Source organism: Hypanus sabinus, chromosome 1, assembly GCF_030144855.1.
Source record: "Hypanus sabinus isolate sHypSab1 chromosome 1, sHypSab1.hap1, whole genome shotgun sequence".
In the NCBI taxonomy this organism is placed as follows: Eukaryota; Metazoa; Chordata; class Chondrichthyes; order Myliobatiformes; family Dasyatidae; genus Hypanus; species Hypanus sabinus.
This window is the reverse complement of record NC_082706.1, coordinates 143,789,345-143,808,967: the sequence shown is the minus strand read 5'-3', so window position 1 is coordinate 143,808,967 and position 19,623 is coordinate 143,789,345. Positions and strand designations below refer to the sequence as shown.

The following is a 19,623-nucleotide window of genomic DNA, read 5'->3' as shown; positions in this document are numbered from 1 at the left end:
AACTTTAAAGTCACAAAATTGCCAGACCATGAGCCATGTAGGTGATTAAATCAACAATGTTCAAAAGTGCACAATGTTAATTAAAATATGATAGCAATTTCATCATTCTGGATATGTCATATGATAGGAGAGTCTAACATAAATGGGCAGATCAACACCCAGGAAAAAGTTAATCTGCCAGACAAGCTGACTTTCTACAAAATGTTTTCAGTAAAATTTAAATATTAAAAGATATTCCTTTTAGCTAAATTATTAAAAACATTTACACATTTAGTGTTTGATCTAGATCCTCCAGAGCAGGTTTATAATTTCCATGCTAAGGTTGAACAACAGGCCAAGCACTTACTTGAACTATTTCATACCCCTCTTCTGGCAGTGGTTTTGGAGGGCCATCATATTTGCAGTTGTACCTCTTATGCGTTGCTTCATCTGTCCCACATTCTCCGTACCAAACACATGTTGCATTTTGCGCCAATACCTGAGGGAAGGTTATAATGGCAAATAGTTAAATACTTGTGATTATCAATTTTTAAAAAGCCCAGTTGAGGTGCAGTTCTCTGTTTTTAAATATTCAACTGCTCTGACAGAACAACAAATTCCTCAGTTCTCACTTCCTTCAGTGTGCCCAAGCTGCCAAGCATCAGTTTCTCACAAGGACCTGACCACATGGAAGGTTTCAGATGCAGTTAAAAGGGAATCTGGACAGATAGAGAAGTTGACAGGAACTGACAAGCAAAGGGTGGGTTGTCTTCTGGCAAAACAGTCCATTCTATTCTCTCAAGTATATGGGCCAGGGAAAACATTTAACAATCTAATACAGGGTATCATTGAAACAGCACTGTAAGAATCAGACACAATTTCATTGTAGTCACTGTATATTGTCATATATCCACATCTGTCTGGTTCAATGTCTTAATTTAGAGCACTGACAATAACAGAACTGCTTTGCACAAGTACAAGTATGACAATTACGTACAGTTGCAAGAAACTTTGAACAACTTGTAATTACCTGGTTTTCTGCATTAATTACTCATAAAATGTGGTCTGCTCTTCATCCAACTCACAATAACAGATAAATACAATCTGCCTAAACTAATAACACAAACAATTGTACTTTCATATCTTTATTGAACAACTGTTTAATCATTCACAGTCCAGGCTGGAAAAGATATGTGAACCCTTGTATTTAATAAATGGTAGAACCTCCTTTAGCAGCAAAAACCTCCACACGTTTCTTGTAGCTGCTGATCAGACTTGCATAATGGCAAGAAGGAATTTTACACCATTCCTCATTACAAAACTGTTTCAGTTCATCAACATTTCTGGGATACCTTGCAAGAACAGCCCTCTTCAGGTCATTCCACAATACCTCAATTGGGTTAAGGTCTAGCCTCTGACTTGATCATTCCAAAACACAAACTCTCTTCTTTTTAAACCATTCTGTTGTTGTCTTACTCTAGTGTTTCAGATCATTGTCCTGTCTTCTATTAAGTTTCAGGTAATGGACCACTACAATGATACTCTCCTGCAAAACGTCTTGATACAATTTTGAATTCATTGTTCCTTCAAAGATTGCAAACAATCCAGGCCCAGAGACAGCAAAGCAGCCCCAAACCTTGTGTCCCTTCACCATACTTCACAGTTGGGATAAGGTTTTGGTGTTGGAGTGCTATGACCTTTTTCCTCCAAACATAGCAATGCGCATTTCTGCCAAAAAGTTCAACTTTTGTCTCATCTGTTCAGAGCATTGCCCCAGAAGAGTTGTGGAACATCCAGGTGGTCTTTTGCAAACTTGAGACATTTAAGCAATGTTGTTTTGGAGAGCAGTTATTTCTTCCATGCTGTCCTTCCATGAACAGTGTTTTTGTTCAGTGGTTTTCTTACAGTGAACACACAGAGACTTTAGCAAGTTCTAGAGATTTCTACAGGTGTTACCCTTGGGTTCTTTTTCACCTCCTTCAGCAATGCACATTGCGCTCTTCATGTGATCTTTGTAGGGTGCTCACTCCTAGAGAGAGTAGCAACTGTACCGAATTTCTTCCATTTGTAGACAACTTCTCTTACTGTGGACTGATGTACACTCAGATCTTTAGAAATGCTTTTGTAGCCCTTTCCAGCTTGATGCATCTCTACAATTCTTCTGAGGTCCTCTGAAAGTTGTTTTGATCAAGGTATGGTACACTTAAACAGATCATCCTTAAGCAGGTTTTGTCAATAATCTGCCTTTACTCATTTAAAAAAAATAGGGCAAAGCACCTAAACAAACCACGGATCCAATCTCCTCTCATTGACTGGAACACCCAACTCCAAAACCCTTTTGTAAAAGGCATTACCCCCAGAGGTTCCCATACTTTTTTTAAAATCTAGACTGATTTATTTAAACGGCATACTTGGCATTGATGAGTAGTAGTACAATTGTTTGTGCTTTATTAGTTGAGACAGATTGTGTTTCTCTATTATTGTGAGTTGGATGAAGATCAGACCACTTTTTATGAGTAATTAATGCTGAAAACTAGGTAATTGCAAAGGGTTCACAAACTTTCTTGCAACTATAGGTGGAATCAGGTTTAATATCACTGGCATATGTTGTAAAATTTGTTGTTTTACAGCAGCAGTACATTGCAGTACTTGTTAAAAATCAGTAAATTGCAATAAGAAGCTGTTACTAAAATGTTGTGCGCCTTCAGGCTCCTGTGCCAGCTCTTTGATGGTAGCAATGAGAAGAAAGCGCAGCTGGGTGATGTGGGCTCTTAATGATGGATGCTGCCTTTCAGGCATCATCTTTTGGAGATGTCCTTGATGCCAAGGAGGCTAATGTCCATGGAGCTGGCTACAATGACAGTGGGACAGGTATGTGGATTGAAAAGGTTTAGAAAGGTATGGACTATATGCTGGAAAAAGTGACAAGCTTGATAGGGCATCTTGGTCAACCCACTTAAACACTCAAAACCACCATTTTCCAAGTAGGGAATCATTTGACCAACTGTAAGCATTCACCTGGCCCTAAATATCAGCGACAAAATTAAATTTCAACAGCCATGGTTTCCTGAAGAGGTCATTGAACAAGCCAAAGGCAAAAAGGCAAGTTATTACTGTCAATGAGATGACATCAGCACTATAGTTATAAAGCACTGGCTGTGTCGACTATAGAAAAAGAATTGCATTGTCCAAGAACATTATTGGAAGCTGCACATAATCCCAAATACTAAATATTGGACACTACAAAAAGAGAAAATCAGGGGTGATACACGAGGAACTTCTTTCTAGGCAAATGAAATATGTACCCAGAGGATAATTCCTGATGTGCACAAGTTAGACACCTATAACTGCACATTGAGGCAAAGTGCTAGGTTTCCAATGGATCAGTAACTTTGCTCTAAGTTGTTTCTAGGAAACAGTGAGATTGACTGAATTTTACATCATTTGATAAAATTCAGTCAATTAACATTTTAGGTCCAAAACTAGAGCCCCAGTTTCAAAACTTCAGTCAGGCACATTGAGGCAAAGTGCTAGGTTTCCAATGGATCAGTAACTTTGCTCTAAGTTGTTTCTAGGAAACAGTGAGATTGACTGAATTTTACATCATTTGATAAAATTCAGTCAATTAACATTTTAGGTCCAAAACTACAGAGCCCCAGTTTCAAAACTTCAGTCAGGCAGCCCCAGTCAAAAGATGTCACATGACCAGAGTTTTTAATCCAGCATTTTACTTGTACAATGACCCCTGCAAGAAACTGTGGTGTTTGATCTTGCTCACTGTGTTACTAGGTTAAGTTTTGACTTTTAAACTAAACCAAGGAATCTGAATGTACAAGAGCCTGAAGTGCGTAGATTTGGAATTGATATGAGGGGTATGACAGGGGACAGGTAATAACTGGTAAATAAAATACACAATATGTAAAAATTCCTTAAGACACTAGGACAATGAGAAAAACAATTAAAATTGGATTTACTGTCACCAACATACAACTTGAAATATGTTGTATTAAGAGAGCAGTACTCAGAATTGTTACAAACTGAAGGTGTAATAAACAGTACAAAGGAATAACAAGGTAGAATTCATGGACCATTCAGAAATCTGATGCAGAAGGGAACTGTTTCTGAATTGATAGTCTGCTGTAATCCAAAGAAAGCATACTAGTGTCACTAGAAAAGAAAGCATTGTTCTCATCCAAACAACAATGCAGAATAGCAAGAAATAGAGAATGGATAAACAATGTTATTACTGCTGCCTAACACACACCAAACCAAAACCACTCCTCGGAATTAGGCATCTTGGGATGGGGGAAAAACGTATGCAGTATGATTAAAACTCAAATTATTTCCACCCAAGATATCAGTCACAATCAAGGAAATTGGCAAGGACACAATTCGTAAAAGTTGACTGCACAGCAAGAAGGACAGAGAAAACAAATTTCTTTTTAATATTTGAAAATTAACACTCAGTTAAGAGACACCAGTGAGAAAAAAAATACTGCAGTTATGGTAGGTGCTGGACGATTAGACTAATCGGATATCTCGCCACAGACACTACTTGGGTTTTAAACGCATTTTGCAAAATATTGTGACTCACAGAGACCATCAGAGCAGCACAATACAGGACAGTCATCCCAGGCTGAATACAGAAATCCTTTTTGCTGACTGGTTGTTTTCACACATGATCTAATTCCAAACAGCTGTGCATGACACAAATTGGTTTAACGTTTTAAAAAGCTTATCCAAAACAAAGATATTAGAGAGTCTGCAGATGCTGGACACCTTGAGGGACACACGCAAAATACTGGAGGAACTGAGCAGGTCAGGCAACAGCTGTGGTTGGAAATAAAGTCAACCCTTGGTCTCTGCTTAATACGTCCTCTGCTCCCATCAAAGATGCAATCGGACCTGTTGAGTTCCTCCAACATTTCGTTTGTTTATCAAAAAGGCTCTCAGCCCTATTCTCAGCTCAGTGCTGATTTTTTTGTTTCATTCATGAAAACATGCGCCCAAAAAAAAAGTGAACCTTCTGCATTCTTCGTGCCTTTTGACCGGCATTGAGTGACACTCATTCGGTGGTCACGAGAACAGCCATGAACTTTCGGCTGGGACTACGCATGCGCATGGGCCAATCAGGCGATCGTACGAGTCACGTGGATCGCCTAAAGGGGTGTGGCTGACGTCATGTTCACTGATAACGGCTGCCCATGAAACCCGAAATACCCCTTCTGCTCCTCATGGAGTCACCCAGCAGTCGGTTGCCAGCGGCCGGGTCGCTCTCCCCTAGTAGGCAACTCCTGACAAACGACAGCCCGGACAACCGCTGGACCACTTCTACACAACCCGTACTCCGCCCGCCCGCCCGAACAACCAGGTTTCCACATCTGGGCTAACTCGCCCGCCAGCGCCACTCACCGAACCCTTGGGAAGCCGTAGTGCCGCCAGCAGTAGCGCGGCGCCGGTGATACTCAGAGCCCTCATGGTCGCTGCCAAACCGCGACTGTACGACAATCAGCTCGGTCCCGCCTCACGCCCGGTTTTATAACCGTGAGGCGGACAACTGTCATTCAAACGAAACCAGCTTCTCATTGGTTAGGCTCAGCTGGGGCCCGCCTCCTCCCGAGGAGTCGTGTCACTTGGAAACCCCAGCGGGTCGGCAGCTGCCGAAGTGGAGCCACATTGCTATCCTTGCTGTGTTGTAGAGTGGTGACACCATCAGCGAGAGAGGATGTATTGGGATATTCCTCTGTCAATCACATCTGGCATCCACCTTGATCGTAAGGGCTCAAATTGTTCCGAGCTTCCCGTGTGACTCATTAGTAACACTAATTAGTAAATTAGTAACAGCTCTGGTTTTGCCGGAAGTTTCCCCTAAAATTTTAATAACCAAGTTGCTACGAAGAAGCCGAAGAGCAAAATTAAATTGCCGGTGCTAGATCGGTCACGAAGTAAAACAGGCGGCTGAACTGCAGTGTGATTAGGGTTTTGCCGACTGTTCAAGAACTGAATGACTTTCTTGTATTCATCCCATATCCCTCTAAGCCCCTGCTTTCCATGCTTTTTAAATGATACTATCGTACCTGCCTCAACCACTTCTTCTGGCAACACTCTCAAAATCCAGGCGGCATCTATGGACAAGAGTAAACAGTCGACGTTTTGGGCTGAGACCCTTCATCAGGACTGATCCTGTCTGGTCTGCTGAGCTCCTCCAGTATTTCGTGTGTGTTGCTTAGATTTCCAGTATCTGCAGATTTTCTCATCTTTGTAATACTTCTGGTAATATACTCATCACCCTCTGCATGAAAAGTGGCTCCCTTCTCATTACTACCATCAGAGAGGAGGTACAAGAGCCTATAGACATACACTCGAATGTTTTAGGAAGGAGTTCTTCCGAATAGATAATGAGCCAACCCATGAACCCCCACGATTTTTGCTGTCTTCTTGCACTATTTAATACACACACACACAGAGCAGGCAACTAAAAAAGCCATAAAGAGAGAAATGATGGAAAATGAAGGTAAGCTCATATAAAAGCAGATACAGTAGAGATGTGCTACACGCAGTCGGAAAGACGTTTGGAGATTAGTTCATTCAAACTTGGCGGCGCTGGCATTTAATCTCTAGCGCCCGCCCTCTCCGGGCGGAAATGACATCAGAGGTGCATTACCAAAGTCTCCCCCCTCATGCTGGCTATTTGTGAGCCGGTCCGCCTGCACAGAAAGTGGGTTGCCACAATACAGTATTTTTCAGATAGATAAAGAGACAAGCGTGGATATCAGACTACTAGAAAATGAAGCTGGACTTCACTGTGGAAGACACTAGCAAAATGGCAGATGTGTGAGAGTGTTGAGGCAGAAGTGAGTGTTGTTGTTACTAAGGAGAAAATGTTCAGGAAGCTGAAAAGTAGATAAGTCGTCTGGACTATACCCTAGTGTTCTGAAGGAGATAGCTGAAGAAATTGTGGCAGCATTGGTAATGATCTTTAAAGAATCACTAGATTCTGGAATGGTTCTAGAGGACTGAAAGATTGCAAATGTTGGAGTCTATTACTAAGGATAAGGTTTTGGGCTACTTGGAGGCACATAATAAAATAGGCCTAAGTCAACATAGTTTGAAAGGAGAAATCTTGCATGAAAATCCTTTCAAAATTTTTGGAGGAAATGACAGGCAGGATAGACAAAGGAGAGTCAGTGGATGTTGTTTATTTGGATTTCCAGAAGGTCTTCAATAAGGTGCTGCACATGAGGTTGCTTAACAAGATAAGAGCCCATGGTTTTAAAGGAAGGGTGGATAGAAGATTGGCTGACTCGCAGAAGGCAAGGAGTAGAAAGAAAGGGGGTCTTTTCTGGTTGGCTGCCAGTGACCAGTGGTGTACCGCAGGGTTTGGTGTTGGGGCTGCTACTTTTCACGTTGCATGCCAGTGATTTGGATGAAGGAATTGATGGTTTGTGGCAAAGCTTGTGGATGTAATGAAGACAGGTGGAGGGGCAGGGTGTCTGCAGAAGGACACAGACAGATTTGGAGAATGGCCAAAGAAGTAGAAGCTGGAATATAACATAGGGAAATGCATGGTCATGCATTTTGGCAAAAGGAATAAAGGCATGGACTATTTTGTAAATGGGGAGAAAATTCAGAAAAACAGAGGGACTAGGGAGTCCTCATGCAGGATTCCCTAATGGTTTTAATTGCAAGTTGAGTCAATGGTAAGGAAGGCAAATGTTTCCTATAGTGGATGAGTCTAGGACCAGAGGGCACAGCCTCAAAATTGAGGGACATCCATTCAGAGCAGAGGTGAAGAAAAATTTCTTTAGCCAGAGGGTTCTGAATCTGTGGAATTCATTGCCACAGGTGGCTGTGCAGGCCAAGTCATTGGATATATTTAAGGTGGAAGTTGATAGGTTCTTGATTAATCAGGGAATCAAAGGTTACTGGGAAAAGGCAGGACAATGGTGTTGAGAGATAATAAATCAGCCATGATGGAATGGCATTATTTATATATGTATAAATAATTGTACAATCCTCGTTGAGGGATTAGTGGTGGAAAGGGTATTCGATTTCCAGCTCCTCTGCATTTACATCTCAGATCTATCCTGAGCCTAACATGTTGATGTAATCACAACAAAGGCATGCTGGTGGCATATTTTATTAGGAATTTGAGATGCCACCAAACAAATTTCTACAGATGCACTATGGAGAGCCTTCTGACTGGTTGTATCACCATCTGGTATGAAAGTGCCAATGCATAGGATCATAAGAGACTTAAGAGGGTTGAAGACGTAGCCAGCTCCATCAGGTATTTGAAGACTCACACCTAATGTAACACTGTACTGCTGCTACAAAACAACAAATTTCACAACTTATGTCAATGGTAATAAACCTGATTCTTATAACATGCTGACTGTACACAGTACTCCATCAACTTGTACAACTGCAAGGTTAATCAAGATTATTCAAAGATTACTGGAATATTAAATACACTACATTGATTATTTTGTAAAATGAACAGAGCAATGGCAGATGGAATTTAATCTTGATAAGTAGTGATCTTGCGATTCTCACAAAGGAGGGGGCTACCCCACACCCTTCGGCCCCTCAGAGCTGTGGTACATTCATAACAGATATAAGACTCAGGAACAGCTTCTTCCCCTCTGCCATCCGATTCCTGAATGGACATTGAAGCTTTGGACAATTTCTATCTGTGTGTCTAGGTACCATATCCGATGCGGACGTTGTTGACCATGGCTTTCCGTACACATCTATCCCTTGTTATTTGGATGACTTCCATTTCCTCAATGTGTAGCCACCTGGCTAGGCTTTTGATGTACATAAGTTAAGGTCTTCCTCTAAGTTTGCTCCCCTCGATCTTGCACATTAAAAAAAATCTATTCAATATATTGTACATAATTGATCTTGTATGTTTATTATGTTTTATTTTATTTATTATTATTTTTAATCTCTCTGCTAGATTATGTATTTCATTGAATTGCTGGTGCTAAGTTAACAAATTTCACATCACATGCCGGTGATAATAAACCTGATTCTGATTCTGGAGGAAAACACTTCAGCAAAGTGGACTTAGCTGAGGCCTTCCTACAGATGGAGATGGAAAAAGAGTCCAAAGTGTTCCCCAGCATAAACACTCACAAAGGGTTTTGTCATTGTAATAGGCTTATTTTTGGAGTAGCATCTCTACCTGCACTCTGGAAGGCTGCCCAGGCACTCAGTGTTAACTCGATGACATCATTGTTACTGGTAAAGATGACAGGAACATCTCTAAAATCTCAAGATAGTGTTAAACAGATTAGAAGATTATGAGCTCAAAACATGACATAACAAGCATTAATTCTTTAAACCAAACATCACTTACTATGGTCACACCATTGATGCACGAAGATTACACAAGTGTGCTGAGAAAATTCAAGCAGTGGTGGATGCCACAAGTCCAAAGGACATATCACAGTTGTCTTTTTTAGCATTTGTCAATTACTATAACAGGTTCCTGCCAAACCTGGCTACTGTGTTCCACCCCTTGAACTCATTAACGCTGATTGGGAAGAAATGACAATGGACAAACTATTGTGAGATGGCTTTCAAAAAGTTCAAAGTAAAATTTATTATCAGAGTACATACATGTCACCACATACAACCCTGAGATTCTTTTACTGCGGGCATACTAAGCAAGAGAGTCGCCAATGTCCACAAGTGCCATCTGTAAAAAGTTTTAAAAAGGTAAAGGAAATGGTGATATCAGACACTGTACTCACACATTGTCCAGTGAAGCTTGCCTGTGTTGCCTTGTCTTGAGGTTTGCATCACGTTCCCTTACTGCTGCAGAGAAAAATTATGTACAGAGTGACAAGGAGGCCTTGAATTTCGTATGGGGTGTAAAATATTTCAACCAGTACCTGTGTTTGAGAGTGTTTACCCTCATTACTGATCATCAACCACTGTCCATTTTCAACCCACAGAAGGGTATTCCATTAACAACAGCAGCACAAGTGCAGAGATGAGCTCTGTTTCTTGGATGACACAATGATAAGATTGAATTCAAGAGGATGACTAATCATGGAAATGCTGATGGAAAAGGAAATATCAGAAAATATTACAAAAAAAAGACACCCCTCTTGATGTATTCTCTCTAATACAAATCAGAAGTCACTCTGTTATGGCAGAGATGATTCAAAGGAAAACCAAAAAAAGACCCCACACTGTCTCAGATCTACATGGCCACCCAAAATGGCTGAAATGTGCAGCAGAAATTCCAGTTCTCCCACTTTTACAAGCACCAAGATGAACTTGCCCTTGATGGAGGTTGCCTTATGTAGAGATTGAGAGTTGTACCATTCGAACTAAAGGGTTGGAGGAGCTACATGCCAGTCATATAGATGTGGTTAAAATGAAAGTGTTGGCTCAAATCTTTGTCTGGTGGCCTGGGATAGATCAGCAGATTGAACCGCTTGCCATGCACCGCACGGGATGTCACAAAGTCCAGAAGATGCCAAGAGCAGCACCTCTTCATCAGTGGGAATGGCCTGCATTGCCCTGCCAAAGGATTCATGTCCATTTTGCTGGACCATTCATGGCCACAAATTTTTTGGTAGTAGTGGATGCAGCTAGAAAGTAGCTCCACTGCAATCTGGCATGCTTTTGATGAATTGAGAAGCCTTTTCACAAGGACTGGTGTTCTAGAACACTTAGACAGAGACAATGGACCACAGTTAGAGGTGGAAAAGTTCCACAGTCATTCTTAAAAAATGAATGGAACAAGACAAATTACATCTGCACCGTATTATCCAGCTACAAATGGCCTGGGAGAAAGGTTTGTCCAAAGTCTAAAGAATGCATTGTGAGCAATGTTAGCAGAACACACACTACACTAAACCAGTAGCTTGCCAATTTCCTCCTTGCATATTGTGATGCAATGCACTCCATAACCAACAACTCACCAGCTATGCTGTTTCTGGATTATCTCTTATGGTCACATCCTCAAACCCAATCTCAGAATGAGTATGTATAACAAACAGCTGAGACAAATTGACTCAAACAAGGAGGTTTGATGTTTCACTCCTGGACAAGCAAACCTGGTTGATCAAAAGTGAGTACTCAGAAAGATTAAGGACAGAACTGGACCACCCTCCTACATAGTGGAGTTTGCACCTGATATCATCTGGAGATGACACATCAATCAGTTGAGAACAGCAGGGTCAATTGTCAGAGAATAAAGTTGGCTACTGCTCTCAGAACCTTTTCCTACAGTCTCAGAGACAGCTCTTACAACCACCATGGAGGAGGCCCCAGAACCAGAGATTATTTCACAGCCATGTGTCTCATCTGTCAAAGAGAGTGATCACCCAAATCAGGAAAGACATTGACCCACAAGAGTAAGAAATCCTCCACAACAATCAAATCTTTAGGCCTGTATGGATCAATTTAACATTTACTATACTGTAGATGTCTGTATATCGTAGTTGCATTATATGATATACTGTGTATATAGTTGAGATGCATTCTGAATTGAGCTGGACTTTATAGCTAAGCAGGAACTTAACTGAAATTCAGGTTATGGCACCACCTACACGTAAGTCACCATTTAGCCAAGACATTGTCAATCCATCCTTCTAATGATCTTCTTTTGCAGTTGAAAAGTATTTGATCAAAATCCAGTTTGAATATTAGTCTTGGCAACTTTTTATTTCTTAGTCATGCATCTATCAGTTACCTGCCCTAAACAATACATTTACAAGTGGACAATTTGTGGTATATGTAAGTCTAAAATGTACTTCCAACAATTGGAGTGTACCATGTCTCGTATGACTTCTGATATATTTAATTGAAAATTACTGCCTCTGATTAAAAAATACTAAAATAGGTGTCATTTTAGACAGTGTAAAGGTTATGAACATTTGCAGGATCTTGATCAGATAGGTATGTGGGCTGCAGATTAACAGATGGCTTTCAATCCAGATAAATATTAGGTATATTTTGAGAGATCAAACCAGGGCCAGACTTGCACAGTGTATGGGAGAGCCTTGATATAACAGAAGGACCTTGGAGTGCCAGTGAATAGTTCATGGAAAATTACATCACCAATAGATAAGATAGTGATGAAATCATTTGGCATGCTGGTCTTCATCAGTCAGGCCATTAAGTATAGGAACACGGTAGTTATATTGCAGTTATGTAAGATATTGGTGAGGCTGCAGCAACTGTACTGTGTACAGTTTTGCTCACACTTATAGGAAAGAGGTTGTTTAACTAGAAGGAGACTTAACTAGAGGAGAAAGAGTTAAATAGAAGAAATGAAAACAACAAAAAAGAGTTAGTTAGTATGAAGCTGAAGGAACAATGTGAACTGAGATCATGCAATTATTTGAGCATTAGATTAGTGTCAGTGTCAGATTAGAGCAACAGTAATTGTTCACTCAAAACAATTTTATAGTGCTGTGTTCCCTCCCCACCCCACCCATTTCTGATATGGAGAGACGCTGACATCTCGAGGTACTTGCATACGAGGTAGAGTACTGTACAAGTCTGAACTTTGATAACCCCAGGTCAAGTGGCTAACTTGGTGATAAGAATTGAATGTTTCAAATAAGTACATATGGTATTTGGAAAAGGAATCAACTTTTTCTTTCATAGGATATGAAATCAAAGCAACATCTGTAAAGTTTACAAAGAAATTTATATTTAAGCCACCTCAATAGCAATAACACTGGAGGTCACCAATTACAAAAGAAGATCTCAAGTCTCTGACCCAGAGGGAAAATCACCACATTGAACCTTGGCAAAGTTTATCTAGAATGGGTAACATGATGATAAACTCAAGAGCTTCTGCAAATGCTGAAAATCTTAAGCAACACACTGACAACATGCGAGAGGAACTTGTTTTGTAATTTCAAAACATAAATCTAATTGCTAGAAAAAAATGGGAGACCAAGAGAACGGGTCTCAGTTTTGTTTTTACTTTGAGTGAGGTGTGCATGATAACGTACACCATTCACTTACTTTGTACATATGAGGGGTGATTGTTAAGTTTGTGGCCTAAGATAGAAAGAGTCAATTTCATATTTATTTTTCAACATAGTCCCCTCCTATATTTACACACTTAGTTCAGCAGTCTTGTAGCATATGGATCTTGGACCTCCAGTAAGCGACCACAGCAGGGGTGATTGATAAGTTTGTGGCCTAAGGTAGAAGGAGACGAGTTATACAGCTCTCGTTACAAGCACATGCAGTTCAACTCTTTGAGCGATTATGCGGAAAATTTGAAGTTTATAACTCATCAGTTAATAACTCATCGGGGTGATTGATAAGTTCGTGGTCTAAGGTAGATGGAGATGAGTTATTAACTTAAAACTTTCTGCATAATAACTCAATGAATTGATCTGCATGTGCACGTAACAAGAGTGGTATAACTCATCTCCTTCCACCTTACGCCACAAACTTATCAATTACCCATCTGTGGACACTTTCTGGAGGTCCAAGATCCGTATGCTCCATGACCGTTGGACTAAGTGTGTAAATGTAGGAGGGGACTATTTTGAAAAATAAATGTACTAGGTTTTCTAAAATTGACTCCTACCTTAGACCATGAACTTAATAGACCCCTCGTATTACAATAAAGAATTATTCAAATAACAAAGAATGCTTAATCAAACAATATACTTACGGTATCACTGAAATATTAAATACACAACACTCCTCTCTGCTTAGCTATAAACTCCAACTCAATATAGAATGTATCTTATATACCTATACTATATGTAATACAGCTACCATTCAGGCCTGAAGATTTAATCACTGTGGAGGATTGTTTGCTCTTGTGGGATGGTCTCTTTCCTGACAAGGGGATCACTCTACTTGACAGCTGAGACTTGTGGCTGCGAAACAATCTCAGATTCTGGGGCCTCCTCCATGGTGGTTGTAGGAATTGACTCTGAGACTGCAGGAAGTGGTTCTGACAGCTCTAGACACCTTTCTTCTTCTTTTCTCAGTTTTTCTTTTTAGATCTACTATGATTCTTGCATCTCTCCTGGCCCCAATTTCTTTCTCTCTCTTTATCTCACCCTCAATCCCTTTCTTGGTCACGCTCCCTTTCCTTATCCTTGGTCCAATATGCTTTCCAATCAGAGGCTGGCACCAACACCTATTTGTCCTCTGATGGGCAATGGTGTAAAATGTCTATTTCCATTCATTTTTAGGAACAACAGAAACTATTCCTCCACAAACTGTGGTTGATTATCACTGTCTATGAGTTCTGGAACACCAGTACTTGAGAAGGGGCTTCTCAACACATCAACAGTGTGTGAGGCTGCAATGGACGCTATTGGGAACAGTTCTAGCCATTTTGAAGCCTCATCCCCACTACCTAGAAATTTGTGCCCATGAATGGTCCATAAAAATCTACATGTACCTTCTACCAGGGCAATGCAGATCTCTCCCAGGGATGTAAATGTGCTGCTTTTGGCATCTTCTGGACATGTTGGCATCCTGAACAGTGTAAAGCAAGCTGCTCAATCTGCTGATCTATCCCATGATATTAGACAAACCTTTGAGCCAATGCTTTCATTCTAACCATGCCTAGATGAACAGCATGTAGTTCTTCCAACACTTTAGCTCTCACAAACATGAGAAAATCTACAAATGCTGAAAATCCAAAGCAACACGCACAAAATCTTGGAGGAACTCAGCAGACCAGGTAGCATCTATGGAAAGGAGTAAACAGTTAATGTTTCGGGCTTGGACCCTTCTTCGGAGTATCTTCTTTGGTCTAGAAGAAAGGTCAACTGTTTACTATCCCTTTTTTCTGTTAGTCTTGATGAAGGGTCTCGACCCAAAACATCTACTGTACTTCTTCCTATAGATGCTGCCTGGCCTGCTACGTTCCACCAGCATTTTGTGTGTGTTGCTTGAATTTCCAGCATCTGCAGATTTTCTTGAGTTTCCATTTATTTTTGTCTGTCTGACATGCTCTTTGTATATATCCTACTCCGTTGCACTTTCTGCAAGTTTCACCTTTAAACCTGCATTGGTCTAGTGTATGTGTGCTCCTGCCACAACATTAATACAATTTGTCTGCCAGGCTGGTTTCTATTTAGACATTACAATTTTGTTCATGCTCACTGTCATGCCTGACTGCCACATGTGTCTCTGCCTGTTGTTTCCATTGAAACAGCAATGCCAACTGCTCTTTTAAATGTAAGTTATGCTTCAGTTAGAAGCTGCTTTTGAATACTTTTTTGTAAGATTCTACAAACTGAACAATGTCTCAGTACATCATTAAGTCCGTCACTGAACAGAAAATGCCCAGACAACTTCTTCAATTCAGCCACATGTGCTGAAATGGACTCCCCTTCCTTTTGATTCCACTTATGATATCTAAAGCATTCTGCAATCAACAATGGTTTTGGTTCTAAGTATTCCTGCATTACTTTCATGATATGTATCTACAAAGTTAATTTCAGCTGGTTTGTTTGAAGCAGTTAAACTTATAAGCAAACTTTATGCTTTTCCACCCAAAGCACATAGCAAAACTGGTATCTCATTGGCTATTTTGTTTGCTTTAAAATTCTGCTCAATCTGTTCCATATACAAATGCACCAATATTTCTAATGTTGCCATCCATTTCTACTCTGTTTCTTTATGATTATTTTCACCCAGTACTCACTGTTTATGAATCTGTGAATTCTTCCATTTTCTGTCTTTTTTTAAACTTGACCAACTTTCTCCCCTTGCGAAGAAAACTTGTTGTGCTGCTTTTTCTTCACTTGACTATTTCTCACCATGTTATTTTAAAAACTTGAACATTTCGCCACAATTTAAAAAAAACTTGTATGTCTTACTACATTTTAACAGGTAAGCTATAATCATTTTTCACTAACAGCTATGCTGCTGTTTCACTTCTAGTTCTATCTCTCTTTTGCAATCCCCTGTTCTAGTGTGTAGGGGGCTTTGGATAGAGGTAATACCTTTGTTGTCTGGCAGCTGCGCTCTACCTCATAGGGTGAACGGGCATCTCTGGTCCTCATCCATCTCCTGAATCTCTCATGTTTGCCTCCAAGTGACACACCTTGGTATACTGCTTCAGCTGGCAGGCTAAACAATGCGAGGAGTTGGTGTTAACATGGCTCCACTGGGTGAAGGACCTTGTCAATGAAGTCACTGGCTAGGGCGGATGAGTTCCCAAAGGAATGCAATAGCCATGTGTGGGTTTTTCCGGTGATGTCATCATCGAGAATGGCAGCTTAAGTCACTAGCTCCTCCGGAAAAACGCGTATTAAGCCCCATTAACCCATCAAATATAATATTTTTCAAAAAATATTTGAACTGAAAGGAGGGGCAAGAATGGTGAAAAGAAATGGAAATAAAAAAAAGCGACACTGCAGAGCCTGCGTCCCAGAGGAGTGCAGTGAGCGGCTCTCTGACTCGACCGCGTGCTAGCGAGGCGGCCGCTGGGCCTCGTTCAGACGAAGTGGCGAATATGTTTGAAATCCTGAAAGAGATAAGGGAGTTCCGGAAAGAAATAGAGCAGCAGCTCCGTGATATTAAGTCAGAGTTCGCCAGTGTTAATCAAAAAATAGCGGTGGCAGAGACTCGAATTGAGAAGGTGGAAGATCACGTTCAAAACGTGGAACGGATACTGAGTAAGACTGTGTTGCCCTTAAGGCATTTGTTTAGCTTTATTACTTTTTCGCTTTAGTAATTTGTTTGTAATTATTTTCTAGTTAAAGTTAAGGTTGTTGAAAGTAAATTCGTTGTCTGCGATGTATCGCAGCATGCAATGATGTCACACCTGGTTTCACTGCGTCTTGTGGGAAAATACCAGTTTAGAGAAACGGGAAAGAGGGGGCTTGTGTGTGCAGGATCAGCGCGAGAAAAGTTTCTTTCTACGCACTAAGAAACATCATAGAAGCAACGCCATAAGTTCATAAGATAGTCGATATATTGAAGTAAAAATGTTAACGCTGATTCTGTTACAAGTAATGATGGTTGATAAAGTTATTAGAAAGCAGAGATATTAGAAAATGCTAAAGAAAAGCATGTTCTGGATGACGTAAAATCTACTTAAGAAAGGACCAGGTTGGAATCCACTAGCGACTACATCTGATCTCAAATGGACTTGAAGAGTCGTTCTTCCTCTCCATACTTATTTGTTAACGTCCCATTTCATGAAGAGTCAAAGAGAAGTCCAATTGCATCATATCCATCTGAGGAAGACAATTTACCCTTGCAACTTTGTGATGAATTCAAGAATGAAAAGGCTGAATTCAGAACAGCAAATCCCATAACAAATGTACACCCTCAGTCATATACCCGCTGACATATTCCCCCAGCTAGCCTGCCACTTGCAGTTGAACCCATGGCACAGTATTTAGCACGACGAGATCTCGTCACTGCAGGACTATACCAGTTCGATGATAAACCTGAAAATTACCGTGCATGGTACTCCTCATTCGCCAACGCAACCGGCGGAGTCCAGCTCGAAGCAACCCAAGAGTTGGATCTTAGGACAAAATGGCTGGGAAAAGAATCATGCAAACAGGTGAGACGCATACGTTCAGTGTACATCAACAACCCCAAGCTAGCCTTATGCAAAGCATGGGAGAGACTTCGGGAGTGCTATGCAGCCCCTGAAATTATTGAAATGGCACTATTTCGATGTCTGGAAAATTTTCCTAAGGTGTCAGTCAAGGACCACACTAAGCTAAGGGAGCTTGGAGATCTACTCATGGAGATTGAAGGCGCTAAAGAAGATGGCTAATTAATTGGCCTATCATACCTAGATACTTCATACGGAATTTGACCAATCGTGGACAAACTTCCATTTGGGCTGCAGGAGAGGTGGGTGTCTGTTGGGTCAGAATATAAGGAAGAGAACTGTGGTCGATTTCCTCCCTTCAAGTATTTCACTAGATTTGTGTGCAAGGAGGCAAAGAAGCGAAACAACCCTAGCTTCATGAGTCAAGATAGCAGTACAATTCACACCAAGCCAGTTAAATCCACTTCGAATAATTTTAACGTCAATAAACCTGTCTTGGTGCATAAAATTGAAGTCTCTACAACTAACAATGACCCTAGCAAGAATTGTCCATTGCACAACAAACCCCACCCCCTCAAAAAATGCAGAATGTTTAGGAAAAAATCCTTTGACGAGAGAATGGCCATTCTCAAGGAAAAAAAATATGTCTTAAATGCTGTTCCTCTACCTCTCACCTCGCTAGAGAGTGTACGATCCCCGTGAAGTGCTCGGAATGTAATAGCACTAAACACGATGGGGCCATGCACCCTGGCCCATTACTGCAAACCGACAAAGCTCTTTCACCCTCACAAGAGGATGGTGGGGAGGGAGAGGATCACTCCAAGACAACTGTTGTCAGCTCAAGCTGCACAGAAGTTTGCAGTCAAGGTCAGTTAAGCCTTGAAGATCTGCCTCACTAAGGTGTATCCTAAGGGAGCCAAAGACAAGGCCATCAAAGCCTATGTAATTCTGGACAACCAGAGCAATCGCTCACTAGTCAGACCAGAGTTCTTTGACTTGTTCAACGTAGAGAGTTATCAGTTCCCATACTACCTTAGAACTTGCTCAGGCAGTGTAGAAAGATATAGAAGGAAGGCAGAAGGCTTCTAGCTCGAGTTGCTGGATGGTAAAGTTGTCATCTGTCTCCCTCCGCTCTTAGAGTGCAATGAAATTTTGAATAACTGCACTGAGATCCCGACGCCAAGTGCAGTGCGACACCAGCCACATCTCCACCGCATTGCCAAGCACATCCCAGAACTGGACCCAAAAGCAGAAATACTCCTGCTACTCGGAAGAGATGTTCTCCAGGTGCACAAGGTCAGGCAGCAGGTCAATGGACCACACGATGCCCCCTTTGCCCAATGCCTGGATCTGGGCTGGGTGGTGATAGGAGAGGTGTGCCTTGGCAATGTACACAAACCAACAGTTAACACACTCAAGACCAATGTGCTAGAGAGTGGCCGCCATTCAATTTTTCAACCCTGCACGAGCTTCATGTGTATCAAGGAAGCACAACAAGGCTTCAACAAGTGTAGTAAAGTAACTGACAAGACTCTGGGACAGTCAGTCTTTGCTCAAACTGAGCATGATAATAAACTTGCTTCATCAGCACAAGACGCTATCTTCTTAAAAATAATGGACACCAATGTCTTCAGAGACGAAGCAAATAACTGGGTCGCCCCACTACCCTTCAGAGAACCACACCAGCGCTTGCCAAACAACAAAGAGCAGGCAGTCAAGCAGTTCACGTCTTTGCAAAAAACCCTGAAAAGGAAACCTGAGATGCAGCAACAATATGTAATGTTCATGGAGAAGGTCTTCGCTAATGGACATGCTGAAGTAGCACCGCCACTGAGGGAAGGTGAGGAGTGCTGGTACCTCCCAACGTTTGGGGTTTACCACCCACAAAAGTCCAATCAGATCAGGGTGGTCTTTGACTCCAGTGCTCAGTGCACTGGTATCTCCCTTAATGCTGTGCTCCTCACAGGCCCCGACCTCAACAATACCCTTCTCGGGGTCCTGCTGCGCTTCTGGAAGGAGAAGATCACAATCCTAGCGGACATCCAGCAGATGTTCCATTGCTTCTTAGTACAGGAAGACCATCGCAATTTCCTCCGTTTCTTATGGTA

At 41.3% G+C, this 19,623-nt stretch overlaps 1 protein-coding gene across 1 annotated transcript in view; it reads right to left on the bottom strand.

Annotated features, from left to right (window-relative positions):
* npc1 (Niemann-Pick disease, type C1) overlaps nt 1-5,656 on the bottom strand; it is a 44,077-nt gene extending 38,421 nt beyond the window's left edge. The window contains exons 1-2 of the mRNA XM_059977828.1: nt 5,392-5,656; nt 347-478 (exon numbers count right to left, since the gene is read on the bottom strand). Coding sequence (XP_059833811.1) covers nt 347-478; nt 5,392-5,457 — 198 coding nt within the window. The 5' untranslated portion in view covers nt 5,458-5,656. The remainder of the gene's footprint in view (nt 1-346; nt 479-5,391) is intronic.
* Nucleotides 5,657-19,623: the final 13,967 nt, after the last annotated feature.